The 22,149-nt window shown below is 43.6% G+C and overlaps 1 protein-coding gene across 1 annotated transcript in view; it reads left to right on the plus strand.

The window, feature by feature from the left end:
- The window catches only part of LOC139379080 (ankyrin-2-like), a 136,859-nt gene that overhangs the window by 75,037 nt on the left and 39,673 nt on the right, over nucleotides 1–22,149 (plus strand). Inside the window, exons 18-33 of the mRNA XM_071121850.1 lie at nucleotides 3,247–3,345; nucleotides 3,480–3,578; nucleotides 3,818–3,916; nucleotides 4,225–4,323; nucleotides 4,558–4,630; nucleotides 5,124–5,198; nucleotides 9,558–9,699; nucleotides 10,154–10,241; nucleotides 11,975–12,078; nucleotides 13,675–13,710; nucleotides 14,730–14,954; nucleotides 15,682–15,780; nucleotides 16,333–16,487; nucleotides 16,773–16,984; nucleotides 17,834–18,038; nucleotides 21,285–21,610. Coding sequence (XP_070977951.1) covers nucleotides 3,247–3,345; nucleotides 3,480–3,578; nucleotides 3,818–3,916; nucleotides 4,225–4,323; nucleotides 4,558–4,630; nucleotides 5,124–5,198; nucleotides 9,558–9,699; nucleotides 10,154–10,241; nucleotides 11,975–12,078; nucleotides 13,675–13,710; nucleotides 14,730–14,954; nucleotides 15,682–15,780; nucleotides 16,333–16,487; nucleotides 16,773–16,984; nucleotides 17,834–18,038; nucleotides 21,285–21,610 — 2,136 coding nt within the window. The remainder of the gene's footprint in view (nucleotides 1–3,246; nucleotides 3,346–3,479; nucleotides 3,579–3,817; nucleotides 3,917–4,224; nucleotides 4,324–4,557; nucleotides 4,631–5,123; nucleotides 5,199–9,557; nucleotides 9,700–10,153; nucleotides 10,242–11,974; nucleotides 12,079–13,674; nucleotides 13,711–14,729; nucleotides 14,955–15,681; nucleotides 15,781–16,332; nucleotides 16,488–16,772; nucleotides 16,985–17,833; nucleotides 18,039–21,284; nucleotides 21,611–22,149) is intronic.

The following is a 22,149-nucleotide window of genomic DNA, read 5'->3' on the forward strand; positions in this document are numbered from 1 at the left end:
CCCTTTGGAATTACCTGGATTTCTGCATAAATTGGTAATAAGATTTGATCTGACCTTCATCTAAGTCACAACAATTAGACAAACACAGTCTGCAATAAACAGCAATAAACTCAACCAAAGGTTTTTTGTAGTTGCAGATCAGACCTGCACAACGGTCAGGAGGAATTTTGGACCATTCATCTTTACAAAACTGTTTCAGTTCAGCAATATTCTTAGGATGTCTGCTGTGAACCGCTCTCGAGGTCATGCCACAGCATCTCAATCAGGTTGAGGTCAGGACTCTGACTGGGCCACTCCAGCTGGCGTATTTTCTTCTTTTGAAGCCATTCTGTTGTTGATTTACTTCTGTGTTTTGGGTCATTGTCCTGTTGCATCACGCAACTTCTGTTGAGCTTCATTTGGCGGACAGATAGTCCTACATTCTTCTGCAAAATGTCTTGATAAACTTGGGAATTCATTTTTCCATCGGGTGTTAAGAAGTGCAGATAGGGGGTTCATGACTCGACTTTCGCCTCCCATTTTTCCGTCGATGATAGCATGTTGTCCAGGCCCTGAGGCAGCAAAGCATCCCTAAACCATGGTGCTCCCTCCACCATACTTTACAGTTGGGATGAGGTTTTGATGTTGGTGTGCTGTGCCTTTTTCTTCTCTACACATAGTGTTCTTTGTTCCTTCCAAACAACTCAACTGTAGTTTCATCTGTCCACAGAATATTTTGCCAGTAGTGCTGTGGAACATCCAGGTGCGCTTTTGCAAACTTCAGATGTGCAGAAATGTTTTTTTTTGGACAGCAGTGGCTTCTTCTGTGGTGTCCTCCCATGAGCACCATTCTTGTTTAGTGTTTTACATATCGTAGACTCGTCAACAGAGATGTTAGCATGTTCCAGAGATTTCTGTACGTCTTTAGCTGACACTCTAGGATTCTTCTTAACCTCATTGAGCATTCTGCGCTGTGCTCTTGCAGTCGTCTTTGCAGGATGGCAACTCCTAGGGAGAGTAGCAACCGTGCTGAACTTTCTCCATTTATAGATAATTTGTCTTACCGTGGACTGATGAACATCAAGGCTTGTAGAGAGACTTTTGTCACCCTTTCCAGCTTTATGCAAGTCAACAATTCTTCATCTTAGATCTTCTGAGATCTCTTTTGTTCGAGGCCCGGTTCACATCAGGCAATGCTTCTTGTGAATAGCAAACTCAAATTTTGTGAGGGTTTTTTATAGGGCAGGGCAGCTCCAACCAACATCTCCAATCTCGTCTCATTGATTGGACTCCAGGTTAGCTGACTCGTGACTCCAATTAGCTTTTGGAGAAGTCATCAGCCTAGGGGGTTCACATACTTTTTCCAACCTACAGTGTGAATGTTTAAATGATGTATTCAATATAGTCAAGAAAAATACAATAATTTGTGTGTTATTAGTTTAAGCACAATGTTTGTCTATGTGAAGATCAGATCAAATTTTATGCAGAAATCTAGGTAATTCCAAAAGGTTCACATACCTTTCCTTGCCGCTGTAAATAAAAAAATCTGAAAGTTATTACAAATAGAAAAGATTATTACATTTAGCAGTGTTATTACATTTACCAGTGTTATTACATTTACCAGTGTTATTACATTTACCAGTGGTATTACATTTACTAGTGGTATTACATTTACCAGTGTTATTACATTTACCAGTGTTATTACAGTTACCAGTGTTATTACATTTACCAGTGGTATTACATTTACCAGTTGTATTACAGTTACCAGTGTTATTACATTTACCAGTGGTATTACAGTTACCAGTGTTATTACATTTACCAGTGGTATTACAGTTACCAGTGTTATTACATTTACCAGTGGTATTACAGTTACCAGTGTTATTACATTTACCAGTGGTATTACAGTTACCAGTGTTATTACATTTACCAGTGGTATTACAGTTACCAGTGTTATTACATTTACCAGTGTTATTACATTTACCAGTGGTATTACAGTTACCAGTGTTATTACATTTACCAGTGGTATTACAGTTACCAGTGTTATTACATTTAGCAGTTTTATTACATTTACCAGTGTTATTACATTTACCAGTGGTATTACAGTTACCAGTGTTATTACAGTTACCAGTGGTATTACAGTTACCAGTGTTATTACATTTACCAGTGTTATTACATTTACCAGTGGTATTACAGTTACCAGTGTTATTACATTTACCCGTGTTATTACATTTACCAGTGGTATTACAGTTACCAGTGTTATTACATTTACCAGTGGTATTACAGTTACCAGTGTTATTACATTTAGCTTTGTTACAAGTACTCAGTTGTGATTACAGAGCTCCTGCATGGCTTACAAGAATGTAGCAGGAATGAAGTTAAAAGAGGGATGGAGAGCTATTTCATGGCTATTTTAGGAACAGTAAGATTGCTGGTGCCCAGTGCTGTAGATGGATGAGTCACAGCGAGGGATGTGGGAGGTTAGTACACTGCCGTGACGACCATGGATCCTACTTAATTATCCCTGTCTGTAAGCGAAAGCGAGACACACACCTGCTCGCATGCACGCACCTACACACGCTTATAGACATGCACATACTAAACATGTATACGCTTATGAGTACAGGACATGCACACAAACACATGTGCTCACATACGCACACAAACACACATGCACGCACACACACAAGCGCACACTTTATAGTCCCGCTCAGACACACATTGTCTTAGACATGTAGATCAGGCATGCAGGGCCGTCAGTCAACCTCCTCTATCCCCATTTATCACAGGGATTTGTTTCAAGCAGAAACCCCCGATTTATTCCTCCTTTACCCGTTTTTCAATCCACTCATTCTTCATCCAGCACTATCACTGAACCCCAGACAGACCTGAGTGGATGTAGATATATCACTGCTGTACCAGACTCAGTCGGCCTTGTCATATATACTGTACCGACGACAAATGCAAACTATCTCACTGATAACACCTGGTGGAGTGTATCTGCACTCTGCATGAGTGAAACGGGTCATAAAACCCAAGTACCCAATCTCACATTTCCTCCCCTGTCAACGTGTAATTTCCTGTTTTGGTGGTAAAGGTCGCCTGTCACTCAAAACTCACTCAATATTTAGGGGAACCATGTAACCTAATGTAACCACATACAGTATCTATGGACAATCTTCTGTCTATAGTTACACTATACAGTGTGCTAATTGATTGATGGATTTAGAGATGTGGTGAGTAACATATTGTAACAAATTGTCCCTTCAGAGTGGCCTCACCTCCCTCCATCTTGCTGCCCAGGAGGACAAGGTGGTTGTCAGTGAGATACTGGCTACACATGGAGCCAACCTGGACCAACAAACTAAGGTATGGACAGAACTTACATTCATTTAATTTGAGCATAGAATGACCATTCTACTGGAAAGATGATAAGGCACTATTATTTATCTTTGATAATGTTAGTAGATGTGTTTAGACACTGATTTATTTTTCTCCCCCAGTTGGGTTACACTCCACTGATTGTAGCGTGTCACTATGGAAACGCCAAGATGGTCAACTTCCTCTTACAGAACGGTGCTAGCGTCAACGCCAAAACCAAGGTAATAAACCATACACAAAACTGCCACAGTGCATTTGTAATGGGGTTTGTTGCATATCGAAAAGCATAAGAAAGGTGTATATAGTGTGTGATAAAGCACTTAAGAACTTTTTCTCTGTGTTATGAATGTCAATACATGCTTTTCTTTAACGGCGTGCTAGCCCAAGGGTTCACGTTTGAATATCTTAAATGTCCAGGCCTTGCCAGACAGTCATTAAAGTCAGTACTTTATCTTCTCAGAATGGGTACACTCCCCTCCACCAAGCAGCACAGCAAGGAAACACACACATCATCAATCTACTGCTGCAGAATGGCGCTAAGCCCAACAACATCACTGTGGTGAGTGGACTCGCTCCTGAACACACCACACACACACACACACACACACACACACACACACACACACACACACACACACACACACACACACACACACACACACACACACATACACACACACACATACACACACACACACACACACACACACACACACACACACACACACACACACACACACACACACACACACACACACACACACACACACACATACACACACACACACATACACACACACACACACACACACACACACACACACACACACACACACACACACTTATGTCTTTCTCCCATCCTAACAGAATGGTAACACAGCTCTGGCCATCGCCCGGCGACTGGGCTACATCTCTGTGGTGGACACACTCAAGGTGGTCACCGAGGAGATTATTACCTCGACAACCGTGAGTCATTCAACTATCTCAGTCCAACAGCCCTTCACATCTAGTCTGAAATCACAGTATTTACACATGGTGTTTATTTAGCCTGTGAGGGGCAAATCCTAACTTCCACTTGAGTTGAATTTTCACTTAATTTTGCATTAATGTCAATAGTAGACTAAGTGACAATTTGACTGAAGTTAAATGTAGGATTTGTCCTTCAAATTGTAACGGAATTTGTCTGTTTATGTCGTCTAGACGGTGACAGAGAAACACAAGATGAACGTTCCTGAGACCATGACTGAAGTCCTGGATGTCTCTGATGAGGAGGGTGAGTTTGACACTTGATCCAGTCACTAGCCTACTGTATATGACCAGCACCATATATAGAGACAGTTATTCTAAACTTCAGTCTATTTATTTGGTTGATGTAGTGGTTTGACCGACTAGCACCTCTGTAGGCCTGACTTCAAACCCTGTCCCAGTTTCCCTGTATACTCTTAGAAAAAAGGTGCTATCTAGAACCTAAAATGGTTCTTCAGCTATTCCCATAAGAGAACCCTTTGAAGAACCCTTTTTGGTTCCAGGTAGAACCGTTTTGGTTCCAGGAAGAACTCTTTCCACAAAGGCTTATACATGGAACCCAAAAGGGTTCTACCTGGAACCAAAAATGGTTCCCCTATGGCGACAGCCAAATACACCCTTTTTATAAGAGTAGACATCTCATTCAGCCTTCCCCAAGTCCTTCCCGTTTCTCCACAGCCCAATCCTAGTGTGTGTGGGTTGTGGTCAGCTAGTTTCTCACTGTACTGTACACTGTACAGGCCTGCAGACTGTACCCACAGGGCTGAAACAGAATGAGGATGCTGTTCTGTCAGATGACTCCATGGATTTAGAAGGTACACCGTGTCAAGGTTGCCGTGGTGAATGCTATTGACGAGTGTGTGGCGGATTGTTGTGGTCGTGGTAATTCGCATGGTGTGAGATTCCTCTGCAATGGTTGTGTATAACAAGCTGTCATGGATGAGTCTTAGAGTATATACTTGAACCTGCACCAACCTCAACCACTGTTGGTTGGGGGTTTTGATTCACACACAGTGCGGTGAAATCAAGATTGTGATATACACATTTAGGGCCACATGTCTAAATGGGAAATACTGGATATCATTGCGAAAAGCGTTAGTGTGGACAACAAACTACATTGACACTAATGATGTCTGTGTCCCATTGAATGTTAATGCGACAGTGATTTTGTTTTGAAACGCTCCTTGATAATCAGCTAGGGGAAGCAGTGGTTTTAAAAGCATTTTACTATTCAGATCCACCATGCTCTGAGCCCTTAATAAATGCTACCCCGTACAGTGTGTCATTAAACGTCTAGCAAAACACTATAGGACCCCCACAGGCCTCACACGACTCGTCTGAAGGTCCCTGCTACCAGTTGAAAAAAAGAATGGAGTATATATGGAGACTGTTTAATGCCAAAAAGATGGGGTTAAATGCAAAACACTTGTCTGTAAACAACCCTGGAAGATAGTTTCACCCTAAGCTATTTCAAATCCCCACTCTGAAATGCTGTGAACTCATAGGAGATCTCATATCACATGCCATGGCCCGGAGAGCCTGAATTACAGTATGTAGGCTGGGGAGAAGTGTGAAATGAAGCAAGAAAATTTCCCAGGACATAAACATATCTGATAAGCTTAAATTCTTCACTGTATCTAACTACACTGTCCAATTTACAGTAGCTATTACAGTGAAAGAATACCATGCTATTGTTTGAGGAGAGTGCACAGTTATGAACTTGAAAATGTATTAATAACCCAATTAGGCACATTTGGGCAGACTTGATACAACATTTTGAACAGAAATGCAATGGTTCATTGGATCAGTCTAGAACTTTGCACATACACTGCTGCTATCTACTGCTGCTATCTATTGGTCAAAATCTAAATTGTGCCTAAGCTGGAATAATACAGTCTGGCCTTTCTCATGCATTTCAAAGATGATGAAAAGAAAAACGAATGTTTTTTTCTTTGTATTATCTTTATCTCTATGGAAAGATGAGACTATCACAAACATTTACATGTTGGTTGTTTTGCTCTAGGACGCCCACAGGCCTCACAAGACTCGTCTGAAGGTCCCTGGTACCAGTTGAAAAAAATTTATGGAACTACAGTTGAAGTCTGAAGTTTACATACAGTTAGGTTGCAAGCCGAAGAATACCATCCCAACCATGAAGCACAGGGTTGGCAGCATCATGTTGTGCGGGTGCTTTGCTGCAGGAGGGACTGGTGCACTTCACAAAATAGATGGCATCAAGAGGCAGGAAAATGATGTGGATATATTGAAGCAACATCTCAAGGCATCAGTCAGGAAGTTAAAGCATGGTCACAAATGGGTCGTCCAAATGGACAATGACTCCAAGCATACTTCCAAAGTTGTGGCAAAATGGCTTAAGGACCACAAAGTCAAGGTATTGGAGTGGCCATCATAAAGCCCTGACCTCAATCCCATAGAAACTTGTTGGGCAGCACTGAAACAGCATGTGTGAGCAAGTTGGCCTATAAACCTCACTCAGTTCCAGCAGCTCTGTCAGGAGGAATGGGCCAAAATTCACCCAATGTCTTGTGGGTCGCTTGTGGAAGGCTACCCAAAACATTTAACCCAAGTTATACAATTTAAAGGCAGTGCTACCAAGTACTAATTGAATGTATGACAACTTCTGGGAATGTGATGAAAGAAATAATAGCTGAAGTAAATAATTTTCACTACTATTATTCTGACATTTCACATTCTTGAAATAAAGTGGTGATCCTAACTGACCAAAGAAAGGGAATTTTTACTAGGATTAAATGTCAGGAATTATGAAACTGAGTTCAAATGTATTTGGCTAAGGTGTATGTAAACTTCCGACTTCAACTGTACACTACCGTTCAAAAGTTTGGGGTCGCTTAGAAGTGTCCTTGTTTTTGAAAGAAAAGCATATTTTTTTGTCCATTAAAATAACATAAAATTGATCAGAAATACAGTGTAGACATTGTTAATGTTGTAAATGACTATTGTAGCCGGAAACAGCTGATTTTTTTATGGAATATCTACATAGGCGTACAGAGGCCCATTATCCACAACCATCACTCCTGTGTTCCAATGACGCGTTGTGTTAGCTAATCCAAGTTTATAACAGAATGAGGAAAACTGTGCTTCTGATTAAATAAGCACTAAAACTTGCCTTCTTTCGACTAGTTGAGTATCTGGAGCATCAGCATTTGTGTGTTCGATTACAGGCTCAAAAGGGCCAGAAACAAAGACCTTTCTTCTGAAACTCGTCAGTCTATTCTTGTTCTGAGAAATTAAGGCTATTCCATGCGAGAAATTGCCAAGAAACTTAAGATCTCATACAATGCTGTGTATTACTCCCTTCAATCTGCCTCTAACCAGAATAGAAAGAGTGTGAGATGCTTCACAAGTCCTCAACTGGCAGCTTCATTAAATAGTATCTGGAGAACACCAGTCTCAACGTCAACAGTGAAGAGGAGACTCCGGGATGCTGGCCTTCCCGGAGTTGCCTCTCCACTGTTGACGTTGAGACTGGTGTTTTGCGAGTACTATTTAATGAAGCTGCCAGTTGAAGACTTGTGAAGCATATGTTTCTCAAAATAGATACTCTAATGTACTTGTCCTCTTGCTTAGTTGTGCACCGGGACCTCCCACTGCTCTTTCTATTCTGGTTAGAGGCAGTTTGCGCTGTTCTGTGGAGGGAGTAGTACACTCTTCCAGGCTCTGTCATGGCTCTTACACTTCGAACACACCGACAGCGTCGCTGCGCAAAATAGTACGCAGCTTCGTCTGAATATGTATATAACTAAAGTTCAACATTCACCTTCTGCTACCATTTCTGTCAAGCTGTGTACGCATATAGTCTGATGCAAACGTTTGATAAATCCAACATGTGCACCACACCCAACGCACTACAACTGCCTCTGCAACGCAATGCCGCAAGGCAAACACAGAGTTTCATTGGAAATTGATGTAATTCTGGTGTACCAAAAAATGCCATGACGCTGTCGGTGTGTTTGAAGTGTTAGAGTTTGTGCGTTTATGGCCAAACAGTCACCTCATAACACCTCATTACAGATATGGGCAATTTGTCTTTTTCCTGGCTCCTCCAGTTGTGCAGTGAATTCACTTTCTTTCTGGAAGGAAATATTGGATTATATAGGTGGAGTGGTTGGCGGTCACGTTTGTGGACATCTCTCTCTGCCTACAGGCAGCGGTTATGCTATTGACACAGGGACATCTCTCTCTGCCTACAGGCAGCGGTTATGCTATTGACACAGGGACATCTCTCTCTGCCTACAGGCAGTGGTTTTGCTATTGACACAGGGACATCTCTCTCTGCCTACAGGCAGCGGTTTTGTTATTGACACAGGGACATCTCTCTCTGCCTACAGGCAGTGGTTTTGCTATTGACACAGGGACATCTCTCTCTGCCTACAGGCAGCGGTTTTGCTATTGACACAGGGACATCTCTCTCTGCCTACAGGCAGTGGTTTTGCTATTGACACAGGGACATCTCTCTCTGCCTACAGGCAGTGGTTTTGTTATTGACACAGGGACATCTCTCTCTGCCTACAGGCAGCGGTTATGCTATTGACACAGGGACATCTCTCTCTGCCTACAGGCAGCGGTTATGCTATTGACACAGGGACATCTCTCTTTGCCTACAGGCAGCGGTTTTGCTATTGACACAGGGACATCTCTCTCTGCCTACAGGCAGCGGTTTTGCTATTGACACAGGGACATCTCTGTGGACACAAGACAGTTATGACCTCTGTGTCTCCAAGCTCATCTGTAGTGTTTACAAGCGCTTTTATGTGATGATGAAGAGGGAGGATGATCATGTATGAATGTGTGTGTCTGTACGTGTGTAACTCAACCTCATGTCAGTTTGATTGTGCACATTCACATCCCAGGTAAGTGCTCGCCCCTGCGTAGTTACTCCTGCTGAGCGCACACCAAATCACAATGTCCCCTTCCCCAGAATGATCCTATCTTCTTCCATGGTCCTCACAGATCTGCTCTCCCTCCCTCTCTTTCTTTCTTTCTTTCTTTCTTTCTTTCTTTCTTTCTTTCTTTCTTTCTTTCTTTCATTCTTTCTCTCTCTCTCTCTCTCTCTCTCTCTCTCTCTCTCTCTCTCTCTCTCTCTCTCTCTCTCTCTCTCTCTCTCTCTCTCTCTCTCTCTCTCTCTCTCCCAGGTGATGACACTATGACAGGGGACGGAGGGGAGTATCTGAGGGCAGAGGACCTGAGGGAGCTGGGGGATGACTCCCTGCCTGGACAGTACCTGGATGGAATGAACTACCTGCGCTTTAGCCTGGAGGGGGGACGCTCTGACAGGTAGTCTATACACATACCTATGGTAGAGGAGAAGGGTGTATGGTTGTGTGGGGGAGGGGTGTGTATGAATGCTCTAATATTTCTGATGCTCTTTCACTAATTTCTTCTCCTTCCTACCATGCTTACATAGTCGAATACAAAGGTATGTGCAAAAATAGCTTTTGTCTCTTTATGCTATGGTTTCTCTATGGCAGGTTTAATTAATAGATGGCCCGCTTATTGGCCCCCCTACTTTTCTGAACAAAAATTAACAAAACAATAGTTGGACTTTAAAGACTGTAAAACCACCAGTAAATCAGCTCAAAGTTATTATAGCCTTCCATTCCTTCCTTTTAGATTACTTATTGTGTCATGTCTGATGGTTAGATTATTGCCATATTGGGTGGTGAACAGTGTTTTAGCTGTGTTTGATTTTTCCATGGCTACCAACCTCACATTCTCCTCCTCTCCTCAGTTCGGACAGGTCCTACACTCCCAGTCACCACGGTTACTACTCTCCCAAACAGGACAGCCTGATGGACGAGATGTTAACCGGCCAAAACGTAAGTAAAGTGTTCAACATTTTACGTATTCTGCACCAAAACATGCTGTACTGTGCATTCTACAGTATGCTTTGCATTGCTCAATGCATTCAGAACAGAATATACACTGAGTGTACAAAACATTAGGAACAGTTCCTAATATTGAGTGGTCCCCCCTCCCCCTTGCCCTCAGAACAGCCTCAATTTGTCAGGACATGGACTCTACAAGGTGTCAAAAGTGTTCCACAGAGCTGCCGCCCATGATGACTCTAACGTTTCCCACAATTGTGTCAAGTTGGCTGGATGTCCTTTGGGTGGTGGACCATTCTTGATACACACAGGAAACTGTTGAGCGTGAAAAACCCAGCAGTGTTGCAGTTCGACACAAACCGGTGCGCCTGGTACCTACTACCATACCCCGTTCAAAGGCATTTAAATATTTTGTCTTATCCATTCACCCTCTGAATGGCACACATACACAATCCATGTCTCAATTGTCTCAAGGCATAAAAAGTGGATTTAACAAGTGACATCAATAAGGGATCATAGCTTTCACCTGAATTCACCTGATCAGTCTATGTCATGGAAAGAGCAGGTGTTCTTAATGTTTTGTACAGTCAGTATAGATTACTTCAATAAAATGGGTTGTAATATTTGTAAAAGCTGCAGTATTGGAATATTGAAAGACTGCCTTTAAAATGTAATTTATCTAATAGTAGAAAGTCACAAAAGGTGAGTTTGAGTAAAGATGGTCACCAAAGTGTCTGACCTAACACTGCAGTGTCTGACCTGACCTAACACTGCAGTGTCTGCCCTAACACTGCAACGTCTGACCTAACACTGCAATGTCTGACCTAACACTGCAATGTCTGACCTAACACTGCAGTGTCTGACCTAACACTGCAGTGTCTGACCTAACAATGCAGTGTCTGACCTAACCTAACACTGCAGTGTCTGACCTAACCTAACACTGCAGTGTCTGACCTAACACTGCAGTGTCTGACCTAACCTAACACTGCAGTGTCTGACCTGACCTAACACTGCAGTGTCTGACCTGACCTAACACTGCAGTGTCTGACCTGACCTAACACTGCAGTGTCTGACCTGACCTAACACTGCAGTGTCTGACCTGACCTAACACTGCAGTGTCTGACCTGACCTAACACTGCAGTGTCTGCCCTAACACTGCAGTGTCTGCCCTAACACTGCAGTGTCTGCCCTAACACTGCAATGTTTGACCTAACACTGCAGTGTCTGACCTGACCTAACACTGCAGTGTCTGCCCTAACACTGCAGTGTCTGCCCTAACACTGCAATGTCTGACCTAACACTGCAGTGTCTGACCTGACCTAACACTGCAGTGTCTGACCTAACACTACGGTGTCTGACCTAACACTACGGTGTCTGACCTAACACTGCGGTGTCTGACCTAACACTGCGGTGTCTGACCTAACACTGCGGTGTCTGACCTAACACTGCGGTGTCTGACCTAACACTGCAGTGTCTGACCTAACACTACGGTGTCTGACCTAACACTGCGGTGTCTGACCTAACACTGCGGTGTCTGACCTAACACTGCGGTGTCTGACCTAACACTGCGGTGTCTGACCTAACACTGCAGTGTCTGACCTAACACTGCAGTGTCTGACCTAACACTGCAGTGTCTGACCTAACACTGCAATGCATTCTGTGTTCAAATGATGGTTGGCAGTGGTAGGTCAGTCCCTAACAAGCGTGTCTTTGTTGCGTGCCAGGTGTCGTCTCTTTCCAGGGAAAATGAGAAGGACTCATACCGTCTGAGCTGGGGCACAGAAAACCTGGACAATGTGGCACTGTCTTCCAGCCCCGTCCACTCTGGGTAGGTACCGCGGGGGCACAGCAGGCACACAGAAGGGTTGAGCTTTGACTATCAAAATAGACCAAAACCTTATTTTGGTGCAAAAGGTGCAACAGTTATCTGATCTAACCTATCATGAGTACAGGTCTCCTTTGAGCCCAATGTGTTCAGCCCCTGAAGCAGCACTAGACCAGTGGTGGGTTCAGGTACCTCAAGCAGCACTACAGCAGTGGTGGGTTCAGGTACCTCAAGCAGCACTACAGCAGTGGTGGGTTCAGGTACCTCAAGCAGCACTACAGCAGTGGTGGGTTCAGGTACCTCAAGCAGCACTACAGCAGTGGTGGGTTCAGGTACCTCAAGCAGCACTAGACCAGTGGTGGGTTCAGGTACCTCAAGCAGCACTAGACCAGTGGTGGGTTCAGGTACCTCAAGCAGCACTACAGCAGTGGTGGGTTCAGGTACCTCAAGCAGCACTACAGCAGTGGTGGGTTCAGGTACCTCAAGCAGTACTACAGCAGTGGTGGGTTCAGGTACCTCAAGCAGCACTAGACCAGTGGTGGGTTCAGGTACCTCAAGCAGCACTACAGCAGTGGTGGGTTCAGGTACCTCAAGCAGCACTACAGCAGTGGTGGGTTCAGGTACCTCAAGCAGCACTAGACCAGTGGTGGGTTCAGGTACCTCAAGCAGCACTAGACCAGTGGTGGGTTCAGGTACCTCAAGCAGCACTACAGCAGTGGTGGGTTCAGGTACCTCAAGCAGCACTACAGCAGTGGTGGGTTCAGGTACCTCAAGCAGCACTAGACCAGTGGTGGGTTCAGGTACCTCAAGCAGCACTACAGCAGTGGTGGGTTCAGGTACCTCAAGCAGCACTACAGCAGTGGTGGGTTCAGGTACCTCAAGCAGTACTACAGCAGTGGTGGGTTCAGGTACCTCAAGCAGCACTACAGCAGTGGTGGGTTCAGGTACCTCAAGCAGCACTACAGCAGTGGTGGGTTCAGGTACCTCAAGCAGCACTAGACCAGTGGTGGGTTCAGGTACCTCAAGCAGCACTAGACCAGTGGTGGGTTCAGGTACCTAAAGCAGCACTAGACCAGTGGTGGGTTCAGGTACCTCAAGTATAGATGCTGTTGATTTTTGGAGTTTTGAGAGAAGATTCACAACCTTTTGTAATCCTACTCTAAACCTCATCTGTTAAGCGGCTTTGGGTATGAAGAGCAGTAATGAACAATGTTAGGGCTTATTATAGACCTATTAGTGTAATACATTATGATATGAAGATACCCTGTTGTCCTCAGGCTAGCTCTTTCTGCACACTAATTGGTAACAATAAGGAAAGATAATCGCTCTTAGTTATAATGACAGAAATCCTGAATCACTAATGTTGGGCCACTGAGGATGTCTCTAAGTACTGGTTCAGTACAAGCAATATGACAAACACACATCCCTTTCTATCTATCTATCTATCTATCTATCTATCTATCTATCTATCTATCTATCTATCCATCTATCTACCTCTTGCTATCTCTCTCTCTCTCTCTCTCTCTCTCTCTGTCTCTCTCTCTCTCTCTCTCTCTCTCTCTCTCCTTCTGTCTTATCGGGTCTCTGTTCTGTTTTCAGACGTTCCTCTCCGTGCCATGATCATGGCGACAGCAGGTGATCTACTGCACCTTGGTTTCTTCCTCTTCATCCTCCTCTTCCTCCTCCTTTCACAGTGTGCTCTCCTTCCGGGGAGATCTGTGTGTGTGTGTGTCAAAAATGCCTGAAAGGGAGTGCAACACTACTAATAGCTGTTGCCCACGTTCACCAATTCCCCCGTTTCAGTTTTCAATCATTTTGCCATTCATTTTTACACAGGCCTCTTTATAAGGGACGTAGTCCACTTTTATCAGATGGAAGACATCTTTTGCACCTAGTGCTGCATCAAAAAGTCACACACATTTCCTCATCATCATTGGTCAGCCATTGTGTCCATCTTGGTTGAATCCTGCCGACTCATGGTGGCCATTTTGTTAGTTGTTTCACTGTGTTGGGTCAATTCACAGCTGCAAAGTCTTGTGTTTGTGTGTTTGATCTCCACGTTTGACGTTGTGCTTTATTGTCTACGTTTTGGGGTGTCATTTTCATGGTTTATTTGCGTTACATAACATAATGGTGTCACAGGTGAAGTGTGTTAGTAGCAGCGCTATTACATTAACTGTACTACAGTATGTAGTGTTATCATCACACCCATTCCCCTCTCACTTGTGTCTTGTGTTTTTGCATGTGGGTGTGGGCATGCAGTGAAACTGTCATTCTTATGTCTGTTTTAACATGGATTCATATTTGACCGTAGTTATCAAGTCAAAAATCCTTATTTTTTCTGTAATGTACATAATGTAATGTACGTTATCTGTGTAAAGGGTAATGTACAAAGCAGCGGAGGCTGGTGGGAGGCGCTATAGGAGGAGGGACTCGTTGTAATGGCCGGAATGGAATAAATGGAATGGTATCAAACATATAGAAACCACGTTTGACTCCGTTCCATTAATTCCATTCCAGCCATTACAATGAGCCTGTCCTCCTATAGCTCCTCCCACCAGCCTCATCTGGTACAAAGAGACAATGCCTAAATAAAAAACATTATATTTTTGTTTTGTAAACATAATATCTGTCCCCGCCCATTCCCTTCACAGCTTCCTGGTTAGCTTCATGGTTGACGCCAGGGGCGGAGCCATGCGAGGTTGCCGCCACAACGGCCTGCGCATCATCATCCCACCGCGGAAGTGCAGCGCTCCCACGCGGGTGACCTGCCGGCTGGTAAAGAGGCACCGCCTGGCCACCATGCCTCCCATGGTGGAGGGAGAGGGCCTGGCCAGCAGGCTGATCGAGGTGGGGCCTGTCGGTGCCCAGTTCCTCGGGTAAGATACCGGAGATGGAGAGATTGAGGGAGAGGGTTAGTGTGAGAGAGGTAGAAGTATACAGAATCCTAGGAGAAAGAGGAAGAAAGAGTGAGAGAGAGAAACAGAGCGAGGGAGAATGAAATAGAGAGAAGTGATGTCAGAGATCTATGTTGTGACAGAGCAGAGTGGGTGCTAGGATAGAAACAGAAGAGCGAGAGTGTTCCTCAAAGAACACTGTAATCCCACTGTATGAATGAAACCTGAGAATTTTGCAGCCCCTCTTCCTTTTCTCAGATTCATTTCACCCTGCCTATGCCTTAATAAAGCTACCTCTGCTCTAAGCTTCCTCCCAGCGCCAGGGGCCTTGCTTGTTTTATTTTTAACAGCCGGGCCGCATTCTAACTCTAAATTAACCCTTCATGTGAAAACCAACTGTTTCTATAAGACACGTGGAAACAAAAAAATCCACATGGAATGAAAAAACTGCTAAAAAAAAACATTTGCTCCATGATTGATTTGATATGTAGATTGGTAAACCGCTAGGAGATGCTGTCTACCAATAACATAATAACTTCCACTTTGAAAGTCCCTGTATATTTAAAGCCCAATGTTTTATACCGTTACATCCTATTGATGGCCTCCACTCCACTCAGCCAAAACCCAACAGTATACACTAGTCACCCGTTATTCTGACTACTCCCGCTCTCTTTCCCCTACTGCTGCTAACGGACGGTTGGTCTCACAGTAAACTACACCTTCCCACTGCCCCGCCCCCTCTTAACGAGGGCGAGAGCCTCGTTAGCCGCATCCTGCAGCTCGGGCCACCCGGGACAAAATTCCTCGGGTAGGGGAGAAAAAAAACCCGCATATGAAACAATCCACGGATGCTACTGCTACTGGTTCCATTTGATATCACCCTCCTTTTACATTACGACCCACCTCTGTGATGTGTTGTGTTTGTGTCCGTGTCTGTGACCTCACCTGGATGATATGTGTGCTAGTGTTGTGCTAGTGTTGTGCTAGTGGCGTGATCCACTTGTGCTCTCTGTCGTAACATCTCAGACACGACCCACTTACCTTTTGTCTCCTTAACTTGTGGTTGGCCTTCTATGTTTAGTGCCGTCTGTCTGTCTGTTCAACCTCATCGTTTTATTGGTTAATTTGGTACATGGTGGATGTTCCTCCGTTTAGCATGACTGTCCCATAGGTATTGTAGTTGACACACTGTACTGTGCTCATCTGGTGGGTTGTTAGATAAGTGGTTGCCCGAACACACACTTTTTACACACACACACATACATACATCGTGCTCCCGCCTCCCCCACACACACAACCCCCCACTCCCACACATAACCCCCCACTCCTACACTCACCATGCTTCAATCCCTGGTCGCAGTCCTGTGCTGGTGGAGATCCCTCACTTCGCTGCCCTGAGGGGGAAGGAGAGGGAGCTGGTGATCTTACGCAGCGAGACAGGAGAGAGCTGGAAGGAGCACCACTGTGAACACACCGGGGAGGAACTCAACCAGATCCTCAACGGCATGGACGAGGGTGAGTGTGATGTCATCAGCGTGAGACAACACTTAGTGATCATCCTAATTAAAGGCCCATTGGCCCCTGCCTAAAGACATTGGAAACACAATCCATCCTGCCTACTTTACTTGGAGTATTCACTCATCTAAAATGTCTCTATAGGTGAAAGTGAAGATTTCACTATATAGCTTACACCAACCCAGTCGTTTGAGCAGCGATTACTCCAAGGAGGGAGTATTACAACAGGGTCATAATCTGTATCAGTGTACTATTAACAACCATCCCTTCTGTCCTCGTCTCCAGAACTGGACCCTCCAGAGGAGCTGGAGAAGAAGCGTATCTGCCGCATCATCACCAGGGACTTCCCCCAGTACTTTGCGGTGGTGTCCCGGGTCAAGCAGGACAGTAGCCTGATCGGTCCAGAGGGGGGCGTCCTGAGCAGCACGGTGATGCCTCAGGTCCAAGCTGTCTTCCCAGAGGGAGCCCTCACCAAGCGGATCAGAGTGGGACTCCAGGTAATAACAAACCCCTGGTGGGAAAAAGGTCCTCACATGTCATACTGGAGTAAAAGTAAATAGATCTTAACAGAAAATGACTCAAGTAAAAGTGAAAGTTACCCAGTAAAATACTACTTGAGTAAAACTCTAAAAGTATCTGGTTTTAAATATACTTAAGTACAGTGGTAGAAAATGTGCTACATCGGCATACTTGAGTAAAAGTACAAAGTTAAAGTGGTTGCTATTCATCAAATTCCTTATATTAAGCGAACCAGAACGGCACAATTTCCTTATTATTTTTTCATTATGGACAGACAGGGGCACACTCCAATACTCAGACATCATTTACATCCACAGTATTTGTGTTTCGTGAGTCTGCCAGATCAGAGGCAGAAGGGTTAACAAAGTGTTATATTGATACTGTTGGTACTTTTTAGGTGTCAGGGAAAATGTATGGAGTTAAACATACATTATTTCCTTCAGGAATATAGTGGAGTAAAAGTAAAAGTTGTCAAAAATATAAATAGTAAAGAACAGATACCCCCAAAAACTACTTAAGTAGTACTTTAAAGTGTTTTTACTTAAGTACTTCACACCACTGTAACACACAACCTGACTTGCTTCTGACTGGTTTGATTACAAGAACTGGGTCCAAATATGATTTATTTTTATATTTGGATTACTTCAAACATTTGATTGAACCTGCTTGGATTGCCAGAAAGGTGGAGCATGCAGTTTTGGGACTATTTCATTGGTTGCACAAGACAAGCTCAGTCAAGCACGTCCTTGTTTTGGCCCCAAGGAAGATCCTACTGTCGGTTACACTAATGTTAAACTACTACTAACACGGTAATCTGTCACCACCAGGCTCAGCCAATGAATGTGGACATGGTGAGGAAGCTCCTGGGAAACAAGGCGACATTCAGCCCCATTGTGACCCTGGAGCCCCGGAGAAGGAAATTCCATAAACCCATAACCATGACCATCCCTATCCCCAAGAGTAACACTGACCCTGTGGTCAATGGCTTCGGCGGGGACCAGCCCACCCTGCGCCTGCTTTGTAGTATCACAGGTTAGAGAGAGGGCAGATTAACTGCACACGTGCATATACAGTACCAGTCAAAAGGTTGGACACACCTACTCATTCAAGGGTTTTTCTTTATTTTTAATATTTTCTACATTGTAGGGCAATAGTGAAGACATCAAAACTATGAAATAACATACAGTTGAAGTCAGAAGTTGACATCCACCTTAGCTAAATACATTTGAACTCAGTTTCACAATTCCTGACATTTAATCCTAGTAACAATTCCCTGTTTTAGGTCAGTTAGGATCACCACTTTATTGTAAGAATGTAAAATGTCAGAATAATAGTAGAGAGAATTATTTATGTTTAGCTTTTATTTCTTTCATCACATTTCCAGTTGGTTAGAAGTTTACATTACCTCAATTAGCATTGCCTTTAAATTGTTTAACTTGGGTCAAACGTTTCGGGCAGCCTTCCACAAGCTTCCCACAATACGTTGGGTGAATTTTGGCCCATTCCTCCTGACAGGGCTGGTGTAACCGAGTCAGGTTTGTAGGCCTCCTTGCTCGCACACGCTTTTTCAGTTCTGCCCACAAATTTTCTATAGGATTGAGGTCAGGGCTTTGTGATGGCCACTCCAATACCTTGACTTTATTGACTTTAAGCCATTTTGCCACAACTTTGGAAGTATGCTTGGGGTCATTGTCCATTTGGAAGACCCATTTGCGACCAAGCTTTAACTTCCTGACTGATGTCTTGAGATGTTGCTTTAATATATCCACATAATTTTCCTACTTTATGATGCCATCTATTTTGTGAAGTACACCAACCCACCTGCAGCAAAGCACCCCCACAACATGATGCTGACACCCCCGTGCATCATGGTTGGGATGCTGTTCTTCGGCTTGCAAGCCTCACCCTTTTTCCTCCAAACATAACGATGGTCATTATGGCCAAAAAGTTATATTTTTGTTTCATCAGACCAGAGGACATTTCTCCAAAAAGTACAATCTTTGTCCCCATGTGCAGTTGCAAACCGTAGTCTGGCTTTTTAATGGCGGTTTTGGAGCAGTGGCTGAGCGGCCTTTCAGGTTATGTCGATATAGGACTCGTTTCACTGTGGATATAGATAATTTTGTACCCGTTTCCTCCAGTATATTCATAAGGTCCTTTGCTGTTGTTCCGGGGATTGATTTGCACTTTTCGCACCAAAGTACATTCATCTCAGATGACAGAGCGCGTCTCCTACCTGAGTGGTAAGTCCCATGGTGTTTATACTTGCGTACTATATTGTTTGTACAGATGAACGTGGTACCTTCAGGCATTTGGAAATTGCTCCCAAGGATGAACCAGACTTGTGGAGGTCTACAGTTTTTTTTGGCTGATTTCTTTTGATTTTCCCATGATGTCAAGCAAAGAGGCACTGAGTTTGAAGGTAGGCCTTGAAATACATCCACAGGTACACCTCCAATTGACTCAAATGATGTCAAGTAGCCTATCAAAAGCTTCTAAAGCCATTACATAATTTTCTGGAATTTTCCAAGCTGTTTAAAGCCCCATTCAACTTAGTGTATGTAAACATCTGACCCACTGGAATTGTGATACAGTGAATTATAAGTGAAATAATCTGTCTGTAAACAATTGTTGGAAAAATGACTTGTGTCATGCACAAAGTAGATGTCCTAACCGACTTGCCAAATCTATAGTCTGTTAACAAGAAATTTGTGGAGTGGTTGAAAAATTAGTTTTAATGATTCCAACCTAAGTGTATGTAAACTTCCGACTTCAACTGTATATGGAATCATGTAGTAACCAAAAAAGTGTTCAACAAATTCAAATTACATTTTATATTTGAGACTCTTCAAAGTAACCACCCTTTGTCTTGATCACAGCTTTGCACACTCTTGGCATTCTCTCAACCTCTCAACATGGAATGCTTATCCAACAGTCTTGAAGGAGTTCCCACATATCCTGAGCACTTGTTGGCGGTTTTTATTTCGCTCTGCGGTCCAACTCATCCCAAACCATCTCAATTGGGGTGAAGTCGGGTGATTATGATGGCCAGGTCATCTGATACAGCACTCCATCACTCTCCTTATTGGTCAAATATCCCCTTACACAGCAGTGTCCTGTTGAAAAACAAATGATAGTCCCACTAAGCGCAAACCACATGGGATGGCTTTTTGCTGCAATGCTGTGGTAGCCATGCTGGTTATGTGTGCCTTGAATTCTAAATAAATCACAGACAGTGTCACGAGCAAAGCACCCCCACACCATCACACCTCCTCCTCCATGCTTCACGGTGGGAACCACATATGTGGAGATCATCCGTTCACCTCTTCTGTGTCTCACAAAGACATGGTGGTTGGAACCAAACATCTCAAATTTGGACACATCAGACGAAAGGACAGATTTCCACCGGTCTAATGTCCATTGCTCATGTTTTTTGGTCCAAGTAAGTCTTTTCTTATTATTGATGTCCTTTAGTAGTGGTTTCTTTGCAGCAATTTGACCATGAAGTCCTGATTCATGCAGTGTCCTCTGAACAGTTTATGCTGAGATGTGTCTGTTACTTGAACTCTGTGAAAAATTGATTTGGGCTGCAATCTGAGATTCAGTTAATTCTAATTAACTTATTCTCAGCAGCAGAGGTAACTCTGGGTCTTCCTTTCCTCCTCATGAGAGCCAGTTTCATCATATCACTTGATGGTTTTTGCAACTGCACTTGAAGAAACGTTCAAATTTTTTGAACATTTCCGGATTGACAGATTTTTATGTATTAAAGTAATGATGGACTGTCGTTTCTCTTTGCTTATTTGAGGCGTTCATGCCATAATATGGACTTGGTCTATTACCAAACAGAGCTATCTTCTGAATACCACCCCTACCTTGTCACAACACAACTGATTGTCTGAAATGCAGGAAAGAAATTCCACAAATTAACTTTTTAACAAGGCACACCTGTTAATTGAATCGCATTCCATGTGACTACCTCATGAAGCTGGTTGAGAGAATGCCAAGTGTGCAAAGCTGTCATCAAGGCAAGGGTGGCTACTTTGAAGGATCTCAAATATAAAATATATTTATTTATTTTTTACATTTTTTTGGTTGCTCCATGATTCCATATGTGTTATTTCATAGTTTTGATGTCTTCACTACTATTCTACAATGTACACTCACACACACACACACACGCACACACACACAAACACACACAGACTGTTGGCACACACAAACTATAATTTCTGTAGTTATCCTTTTAACATTCCTCAAATGTATTCTTCTTCATAGGTGGAACGACGCCAGCCCAATGGGAGGACATTACAGGAACCACTCCCCTAACATTCATCAACGACTGTGTCTCCTTCACGACCAACGTGTCGGCCAGGTTCTGGCTGATAGACTGTCGGCAGGCGCAGGAGTCGGTCAGTTTCTCCACTTCAGTCTACAGGGAGACCATCTGCGTTCCCTACATGGCCAAGTTCGTTATCTTCGCAAAGACCCATGACCCCATAGAGGCACGGCTCCGCTGCTTCTGCATGACGGACGACAAGATGGACAAAACCTTGGAACAGCAGGAGAACTTCACTGAGGTGGCCAGAAGCAGAGATGTAGAGGTAGGTGTAAAAGTAGAGGTGTTATAGTAGAGGTGTTATAGTAGAGGTGTTATAGTAGAGGTGTTATAGTAGAGGTGTTATAATAGAGGTGTTATAGTAGAGGGAGGTGTTATAGTAGAGGTGTTATAGTAGAGGTGTTATAATAGAGGTGTTATAGTAGAGGGAGGTGTTATAATAGATGTGTTATAATAGAGGTGTTATAATAGAGATGTTATAGTAGAGGTGTTATAGTAGAGGGAGGTGTTATAATAGAGGTGTTATAGTAGAGGTGTTATAGTAGAGGTGTTATAGTAGAGGTGTTATAATAGAGGTGTTATAGTAGAGGTGTTATAGTAGAGGTGTTATAGTAGAGGGAGGTGTTATAATAGAGGTGTTATAATAGAGGTGGTATAGTAGAGGGAGGTGTTATAATAGAGGTGTTATAGTAGAGGGAGGTGTTATAGTAAAGGTGTTATAGTAGAGGTGTTATAATAGAGATGTTATAGTAGAGGTGTTTAGTAGAGGGAGGTGTTATAATAGAGGTGTTATAGTAGAGGTGT

This window comes from Oncorhynchus clarkii, chromosome 21, assembly GCF_045791955.1.
Source record: "Oncorhynchus clarkii lewisi isolate Uvic-CL-2024 chromosome 21, UVic_Ocla_1.0, whole genome shotgun sequence".
Lineage (NCBI taxonomy): Eukaryota > Metazoa > Chordata > Actinopteri > Salmoniformes > Salmonidae > Oncorhynchus > Oncorhynchus clarkii.